This window comes from Typopeltis vanoorti, chromosome 4 (assembly GCF_054136105.1).
Source record: "Typopeltis vanoorti isolate ZY-2024b chromosome 4, IOZ_Tvanoo_1.0, whole genome shotgun sequence".
In the NCBI taxonomy this organism is placed as follows: domain Eukaryota; kingdom Metazoa; phylum Arthropoda; class Arachnida; order Uropygi; family Thelyphonidae; genus Typopeltis; species Typopeltis vanoorti.
The window spans coordinates 43,866,750-43,876,874 of record NC_143552.1 but is presented as its reverse complement, the minus strand read 5'-3'; the positions used below and the strand labels follow the sequence as shown (position 1 = coordinate 43,876,874).

The window sequence follows — 10,125 nt, the reverse complement described above, 5'->3', positions numbered from 1 at the left end:
ATATATGGGCTCCCAAAAATACACAAAGAAAATGTGCCATTACGTCCCATAGTGGATAGCATTGATTCCCCCACTTACAAACTAGCCAAGCATTTAGCCAAAGCGCTCTCACACTATACTGGCAATACACCATCACACATAAAAAAACTCAGCCCACTTCAAAGCCAGTATAGAAAACCTTACGCTCCAACATAATGACATAATGGTCAGTTTTGATGTTTCCTCCCTATTCACGAATGTCCCCCTCAAAGAAACCTTAGAGCTAATCCAAGCTAAATTTCCTCCCGATATCTCAGCCCTATTTCAGTTTACAATGAACTCAGGCTATTTCGTTTGGCAGGAAAAATTCTACATACAGATAGAGGGGACAGCCATGGGTTCACCACTTTCCCCACCCTTGGCCAACTTCTTCATGGAGATGTTTGAAGAGAAAGCCTTAAACTCAGCCCCACAAAAACCTACCATATGGCTTTGCTACGTTGATGATGTTTTCGCTATTTGGCCACATGGCCCGGATTCACTCCTCTCCTTCCTAACACACTTAAACAACTAACACCCTAGAAAAAGAGAAAAACAATAACCTCCCCTTCCTAGACACACTAGTCACCTGCCAACCTGATGGAACCTTGGTTTTCTCAGTTTATAGAAAACCCACCCATACAGGCAGATACATTCACCAACAATCCCCCCCCCCCCTCACAACAATATGGAGTTATTAAAACATTATTCAACAGGGCAAAATTAATCTGTTCTAATGATCAAGCCCTAACCACTGAACTAAATCACATCCGTGACACTTTCTCAGCCAACGGCTACCCCCTCCAAAAAATACTTAACCCAGTTATCCACAACCCACCACCCCCTCCCCTTCACAAAAAAGATTACTCTAAATCCATCACCATTCCCTACATCCGAGGCACCTCGGAAAAAATCAATAAAATCTTAAAAAAACATGACTTGACCACTTGTTACAGACCACATAGAAAACTGGCATCCCTTATCCGCTCCACCAAAGACCAACCACTTCCTCTAGACCTACCTGGTGTATACCAGGTCCCTTGCAGCTGTAAACTGTCCTACTTTGGCAAAACAGGCAGGACAGCAAATATCAGAATCTCAGAACACAAGGATTACATCCGATTTCACCAGTACAGCCACTCTGGGCTTGCAGACCACGCTCTGGATACTCGCCACAGAATAAGATGGAAGAAAGCCACAGTAATACACCGCAGCAAGTTCAAGTATGAAAGACTATTCATGGAATCAGCCTCGGCCCTTAGGAACATGCCAAACCTCAACAAATTTGGATGCATGAGACTGCCCCAAATTTGGGAAACTTTTATCAGAAGAACTTCAGCCCCAAAGGCCAAGAACTACCAATATAGCCCGCCAGGGGGCACCATCAGGACTGTAGGAAAACGCTAGCTTCCCAGCTTCAGTCTCATTTGCTGTTATTAGTACTTGTGTGCACGTGTCTTTGTAGTAAGTTCCCAAGAAGATGGCAACGTGACGTTCGCCGAAATATCGGAAAGTATATATTAAAGTTTATTCAATCTATATTTCTAGTATAGGCTGTCAATTCCTTAAATATTAGTTATCAAGAAGTCAAAGGAGTAAAAAAAAAAGTAAAGATTAATACTGAGGAGATTTTTCATGACATAAAAAAAAATTAGAAAGTTGAATAAGAGTGCGACCAACAAGATCACCTTTTTCTAATGAAGAGTAATGAACAAATGGAATGCATTACCTGAGTGAATGGTGCATCAATACTGCATTTAATGGAAATGGTAGGTGTGGAGAAAGTTAAAATGAACTTCTCATGATGAGTCTTATTGTCACTATGAAGTCTTATGATAATAACATACAAATAAAATTGCATGAGAAGTTTAAAAAAAAAAACTTTTTTTCCATCATAGGCACATGAGAAAGAACTAGAAATTGGTACGATGAATGAAGAATCAATCACTATTTCTTAACATAACTTTTTTTAAACCTTAATATACTAAAAAGATTTTGAATACTTATATGTAATATAAGTATTCAATAAGTATTACATATATTACATATAAATGCATTGTGAAATAATTTAATGAAACCTACGCAAATGCTGAATGCAAGTTTCATGAAATTATTTCACTAAATAATATCTATTATCTAGCTTGACACTTTCCAAACTGTGGGCTGTGACCCCCTTGGGGGCTGTGAAATGATGAAAACAAATTTACATTTTTTTAAAACTAAGTAGATTTTTTTTATCTTAAAAGACATTTAAGTTTTATTATTTCTTTTTTTATTATTTTTTATATTCTAATGGAAAAAATCCATTAAAATTGGTGTTGGTTCACAAATTTTGCTTCCTGCATATTTCGGTGTTTAATGAATATTCGTTTATTCATATAAGTTTAATTTCAAAGGTATTGATAAGAAGCACAAAAAAAGATTGCACAACATCTTGCTCATTTAAAATGGCCAAGTTTTTCGCGCTTTAAATTAATGTTTCATTGTTAGTGTACACAGGTGCAGGCGATGCGCAGAAAAATGCTTGGGGTGCAGGGTGACTGCGCTGATAACACAGATCACATGCATCAGAGCTATAAACGCTGGGGATTCCCTCATTCATGTAATTCACTAATTTCACGTTGTTAGTCTGTGGTGTGCCAGTATCAGTACGTATGCTATTATTTGATCAATTCTGCGTTAAAAACTTAACCCTGAGATGAATACGTTTCATGTGCTTGTACTGCAAATGTGCAATAACAATCTATCTATATAAAAATATAAGATAATGTGCCATGTCAAATGTGTATGCAAGATGCTAAAAATGTAATATTTACATTTGATTTTTGCAATATTCGCTGTGTTAGATCCTGAATGAAGGAATCTTGCAAAGAAATCACTCATTCAGTCTAACATACTAAACTTACTAATAAAGAGAAATACCTGCATATCAGCTGAAATCAAAAGTGAAACTTCTTCACTTTATGTATAAATTTGCAATTTTTATTCCATGTACTTTAATCTTTTCATCACTACTAGAATTAAATTAGAGAATGTCTTAAAGGGAGAATTTTGTTAATATTAATTTTAAGCCTCACTTAAGCTGTATAGATTAACTGTGAGTCACCAGATACCAGATAGTTACTAAGTAATAATTCTTGGAAGGTATAAAACTACACGTGTACAGCGTAACGTTGCCGGCAGTAGCATAACCGGAACGCATATTGATGCGACTTCTGGGAATAGAAGAGCATAACAGCATCAGGAAAAAGCAAGGGATGAACCCAAGGGGTGAAAAGATATGGGCTGTGTGCAAAGGGGACTCCAAAAAAAAGAGGGCGCTCTATTGAAGAATATAAGGGGACGAGCGCCGTATAGAGGGCTCTTCTCCTGTCGTATCGTTTTCCTGTTTGGTGGCTTGAAAGTTAGTGTGGGGGGGGGGTGTCTGTGCTAAGATAATATGTTGGACAGCAAGCTTTCTTGAGATTGGAGTAGGATTCTATACAGAGCTGAAGGTAAAATTTTCAGTCCTAGCAGAATCAAGTCATCACTGAAAAGTTCCATCGAAATGTTCCTAAAATGCAGAGATTGAGTCCGTTTTCAGCAGAAATAATGAAGATAGCATAATTCCTACGTTGGCATATGGACAGCCAATAGACAAGAAGTAACCCGATGTACACGTGGTGCTGAAAGATGCGGAAAAAGTTCGGTAAGGTGAAATTACTCTATTTTGTGTATAAAATTCATTAGAAGAGAGAAGATTGTTTGCGAATGTGAAATTAAGGACAGTATTCTAAAGAATTCTGTGGACAGTCTCTAATTAGAAAGTTAACCTCCTTTGAGAGTAAGAAGAATTGTTTAGAAGAGACCTTTTGTATTGCATGTAATAGGATTAACTTAATGAGATTAGAATTGTGGATTTTAGTAACTGAGTAACATTAGAATGTTTGTTTATATTGTTTTATGAATAGCATTACAGAAAGGAATTTAGCTTAACTTCATATCATTTGCCATCTATTCCTATAATGCAGTTACTGTGTTTCGCATGCTTTATGACCTTAGATTTAGTTTAGAATATGTTAACCTCTTAACTCGAGTTTTAATTAGTATTGAGTCATAATTGAGTGTATGAAATTTTGTATTCTGTTTAGTTATTCCAATTAATATGTCATATTTACCTAAACCTGAGTCATGCCTGATTACGATTCCAAATTACCACTTGTAAAAACAGAACCTATTTTGGTGGGAAGGATTTAGAAAGTAAAAGATAATTATAGATTAAGGTCACGACTGCAATTATCTGAATCTATACTGTGTAAGAACACCTCAATCTAGTATTGTATCCCTGAGTAAGGATAATTTTCTGCTATAGGATACTGGCTGGCACAGCAAAATATAAATTCGCCAGTATCCGAAGAGGAAACAATCCTAGATATATGTATATCAGGCCCGATATCTGAAGAAATAAAATAGCGATAGAAAGATAGAATAGATATATATAAAACAGAAAGTATAGAGAAAGCAACGATCTAACAGCTGTGTACGTTTTGTATTGAATATAAATCTTCTTCTGCAGCTTCTCCCACTTAAGTGGGGTCACTGTTTGAATATAAATACAATAAATATTATAATAATATATGTCAGTATTACGATTTTTTTTCCCGATGGGAGTCGTGAAATATTTTAATTTTTCCAAAGGGGCCTTTACATAAGTTTGGAAAGCACTGATCTAGATCATAATTCTTATTATTTTCCTTTAAAAAGTATCATGTGTCTGGTTAATAGGCTGCACATAAAAGTAGCCATTTAATGCTAGACTATTTTCATGCTAAATGAGAGAAAATTTTTGTCAGTCATAACACTACCATTTTCCTTAATGCAGGTATGAAGCTCTATTTCAACTCCATAACAAAGTTTCTAGGTTATATAATCAATTCACCCATAGTACTATTGATTTTTGAACATCTGTGGATAGCATTGCTATACATGTATAAATTTAAGCTGAATCTTTCTCTCTCTCTCACTCACTAGAAAACATGCAATTAACACTGAATTCATAGTGAAGAATTTATGAAGACAAAAACACAAGTTGGAATAATTACTTTACTTATAATTAAGAAAATAATATTCCACATTGTGACGTCTGCATTGAGGTCATTATCATCAGGAAAACATACATATGTACAGGACACAAGCTATAACACTACATAAAAGCAAAATAGATGAATCTAATGCTTTGTTAATCATTTACCTTAGCCTGACCTCTGGTATAAAAAAAAAAAATTAAAAAAACTAAAAAAAAACTAAATATTACTAAACAAAACATATACAAAATTAAAAATTAATTCACAAAATAAAATAAACTTTTCATACATATCAGTATAATAATATACTGATGATAAAAAAATAAGTTTTATAGCAGAACTACATTAAACAATTTCTAAAATCCTATCATATTAAGGTTTTCTTCTATTTGGGGTTGTTGTTCTGGATGCTATATGGTTCCTCCAGATTCTTAGAATTAATTATTAATCCATCATTCTTGTTTAGATTTGAATTATGTTTCAGCATTTCACAGGCTTCTTTGAACTTTCTTTTAAACCAAGTTTTTGGTGCAGTGTAGAGACCTGGTGCCTTTCCAGTTAATTATGTGACATGTCTGAAGTGCATCATCTGACATAAGGAAAGAATTTAATGTGGCATTTATGTTCATCTTTTCTTACTGGGATGGCAAGCCCTGTTTCCCCCTATGTAAGGTAGTTTGGATGAAACATCATCCAAATCTAAACAAGAATGATGGATTAATAATTCCAAGAATCTGAAGGGTCCATCTTCATGAAACCCATATAGCATCCAGAACAACCCAAACAGAAGAAAACCTTAATGAGAGCACTTTAGAAATTGTTTAATGTAGTTCTGCTACAAAGCTTTTTTTTATCATCAGTATATTATGCTAATATGTATGAAAAGTTTATTTTATTTTGTGAATTAATTTTTAACTTTGTATATATTTTGTTGAGTAATATCTTTTTATTTTTTTTTTCATTAGAGGTCAGGATAGGTAAATAATTAACAAAGCATTTAGATTCATCTTACTTTTGTGTAGTGTCATGTACCTTGTGTCCTGTACATATGTACATTTTCCTGATGATGACCGCAATACAGAGGTCAAAATGTGGAATAGTATTTTCTTAATTATAAGTAATTATTTCAACACTTGTGTTTCTATCTCCATAAATTCTTCATTAAAGATTCAACACTGAAATTTTATGATTAACATTACTTCATATATAATGAACAAAAACACTCGAGTGCAGACATTTTTGAGATAAATACAAAAATAATGCACATAATATTTTACTGTGTCAGAATTTTAATTCAATTACCATCACTGCTTTGCATAACAATGTTCAAGACTCAATTTTCAAGTCTCAAATGCAAAGGGCCAAACAAAATATTAAAGATTTCATAAAAACTTCTGTCTTGGTTTGGCACTTAGTTTTGATAGCATTATTCTACATAACTAGTATGGTACCAGTTTCAAAAATGGGACTTTTTTTTTTTTTTTTTTAATGGTGGTCTTTATTTACCTTATTTCCAAGAGACAGTCTCTGAGTTCTACACTTTTTAGGTGCATATAAAGCATGTATTATCACAACTTGATATTTAAATGGAAAAAAAAAAAAAAAAAAGCATAACTTGTTACTTTACACACACAACAGTTCTTAAATAAAAGTTCTTGTACTTTTATTTATCATACTATCGCAGTATATATTGCACTACTATCATATATAGTGGCGCAATATAGCAATACCAGTATAAACTATTTTTGCTTAAAAATGTACCATATTTTATTCAATACAAGTAGCATTATCACAGATTTCCTAGTTTTATAAGAACTGAAATATACTTTTACACATTACTGCCTATTAAAAAGAAGAAACAGGCATTAAATGCTGACTAATGGTTATAATTAAAATGCTGCATAAAAAACGTTATGAAATTACAGTATAGTTTTGGCAAAAACCCCAAAAAGTCACAAAATGCAAAAGTATTTCATATATATATATATATATACACACACACACACACTATATATATATATATATATAAATGCTATCTTCCATAAGGAATGCTAGTACAAACTATATTCTCAGAATATACAATTTCTGGCAAAGATTCTTACCCTCACAAAGAAAACATTAATAATGAAATGATTTTCCACAATCAAGTCTTGTAACTGCCCACTGAATACCAGGTACATTTTCCCAACATCTAACAAAAATTTCATTTCGGACACATTCACAAAAATATTTTTTTAAAATTATCATAAATTCAAGACAAGACTAGCTTAATTTCCCAAGTTCAAATTTCTTGAAAACTTCAGAAGCAGAAAACACTAAGGAGTCTATGATCCCAGCAACAGTGAATGTACCTCCTATTATTGCAAATATCTGTAAATGGAATATAGCACTATATCATGATCTAATAGATATCAAATTTTGTCAGATAATATATCTCTCCCCTCCTTTGCAACCAACAACTATAATTACACTCAAGATGGACTACTTATACTATTTTATAATATTATGGACTAGAGCAATCCACTCTGTCAACAGATTGAATTTATATTAATTACAAACATCATACAATAAGTGATTGAAAAAGATGTTCATGATAAAGTGGATATTCTTATTTTTTTAATTCCAAAAAAATGAAGGAAATATTTCCCAAAAACATACTTACTCATACAAATAATAGGAGTAAACATTGTTAATATTCTTGCAATTTGTGGATTTTTATTTGTCGTCGTCATCATCAAATTCCTGACATGTACCCTCATCAAGGGGTGTACAGGATATGATAGTACTACATGAAAAACTTACATCATTACTAACTTCCTATCTACAGTTTTCCTCCAAATCAGTCTGTTACTTGTCAAGACTCCAACATTATCAGATCTTATATTTCTATCGTCTAAGGCACTTTGTACCGTATCAATCCACCTATATCTTGGTCTTCCTCTGGGTCGTTTTCCTGCCAACCTGGAAGAGAACACTTCTTTTGCTAATCTTTCCTCACCCAATCTGTTTAAGTGACCATACCACCTGAGATTAGCTCTGCTAACGCATTCCTGGATGCTGACAATGTCAAGTTCTTTCCTAATATCCTCGTTTTTAATATGATATTGCCATTGATGCCATTTGTTCATGCCTCTAATCTTTCTCATATCTGCGGTCTCTAGTCTTTGGTCAAGAGTTTTACTTCTGACCCAGCTCTCAGATCCATAAGTTAAAACTGGTTTGAACACTGTCTTGAATACAGCTAATTTAGTGTTCCGACTAATTTCTCTCTTATACCATATGAATTTATTCAGTTGACTTCCTACCAAAAGCTTTGTTGAATCTGTTGTCTATTTCTATATTTAATTTGCCGTCTTCACTAAAAATTGTGCCTAAGTAGCTGAAATGGTTTACTTGTTCCACAGGTTCTCCATTCACAACACAGTTGACATTTTCAACGATTCTACCTATTTTCATTGTCTTTTTATTGCTGACCTTCATACCATATCTATTACAACAGTTATTCAATTTAGTCAGGGAATCTTGCAAACTTGTAGCAGATTTATTTAGAAGTATAACATCATCTGCATAAAGCAAAGAGCTGACATTAACATCTCCAATTCTGATATCATGTTTAATACCATTTTCCTTCATAATGTGATCCATATAGATAATGAATAACAGAGGGAATAATGTACATCCTTGTCTCACACCAGATTTAACATTAAACTATCTTCCTGTACTTCCTTCAATTCTAATTGCAGACTTACAACTCAAATAAAGACTAAGTATTGCTTGATATAATGCCCCATTGACACCATATAATTGTAGCGTATTGAATAGCTTCTCTCTTGGTACCTTGTCATATGCCGTTTCCAGATCGACAAAACTTAAATACAGATCTTTGTTATATTCTCATGCTTTTTCAACTATTTGTCATAAGATGAAGATCTGATCCTGACAGCCTCTATTTAGCCTGAATCCAGCTTGTTCTTCACCAAGCTTTTCTTCCACAATTCTTCTCAACTGTTTCTCAAGTATACTGGCATAAAACCAGGAATACTCGTAGGGAAATACCTCTGTAATTCTCACATTCAGTTTTATTTCCCATTTTGTATATGGGTACTATTAGAGCTCTACTCCAATCATCAGGAATTTGTCCCTCTGTCCAGGCTTTCTGAACTATGCAGTGCAGTCACTGTAAATCTTTTATACCACTATACTTCAGCATTTCTGGTCGAATATCATCTACTCCTGCTGCCTTTCCACATTTCAAGCCTTTGATGGGTTTTTCTACTTCAAGTATGGATATGTATTCCTGACTGTATGCCTGTTGAGTTTTTTTTTACCACTTTGCTAACACTGCTTGTTTCATTTAGCAATTTTTCGAAGTAATTACTCCATACTTCAAGGATATCTTTTTCTCCCATTTTCATGTTACCCTTATCATCTCTAACTCCTTTTATAGCACTCTTTCCTCCATTTCTAAGCTTCTTCTCCAGAATATCTTACAACCTTCTTGGTATTTATTTTCTATGTTCTTGCCATAGTCCTCCCATGACTTTTGTTTAGCTAGTTTTACACAGTGTTTAGCTTTCTTACATTTGTCTCTGTATTCTTTAAGAGCACAAGCTGACTTATTTGCCAGGAACTTTTGATATGCTTTCTTCTTTTCCTTTACTGCCTCTTTAACTTTCTGTGTCCACCATGGAGTTCTGATTTTTCTATCCTTGAAGACAACCTCACCACATGCCTCTCTTGCTGAATCAATCATGGTTTTCTTTAAGGCTTGCCACTGAATCTCCAAGGTTTGGTTCCTGTTCCCAAACTCTTTCATTTTTTCTTCAATGATCTTTTTGTATTTTAGTCTACAGTTCACATCTGAGAGCAGCTCAACTTTTATTCACTTTAAAACTTTCTTACATGTTATTCTTTTCAATGTCCTGCGCCAGGGTGAAATCATCACTATCAACAATAACATAGTAAATGAGACTTTTCTTATTCCTTGCCTCTTCTCTCCATATGAATTTGTGCACATTTTTATGTTGGAACATGGTGTTAGTAA

General features: G+C 33.8%; 1 protein-coding gene across 1 annotated transcript in view; it reads right to left on the bottom strand.

The window, feature by feature from the left end:
• Nucleotides 1-6,416: 6,416 nt before the first annotated feature.
• LOC150107266 (endoplasmic reticulum-Golgi intermediate compartment protein 1-like) overlaps nucleotides 6,417-10,125 on the bottom strand; it is a 152,423-nt gene continuing 148,714 nt past the window's right edge. Inside the window, exon 9 of the mRNA XM_090391118.1 lies at nucleotides 6,417-7,451. Within this exon, the coding sequence (XP_090247244.1) occupies nucleotides 7,344-7,451 (108 nt within the window). The 3' untranslated portion in view covers nucleotides 6,417-7,343. The remainder of the gene's footprint in view (nucleotides 7,452-10,125) is intronic.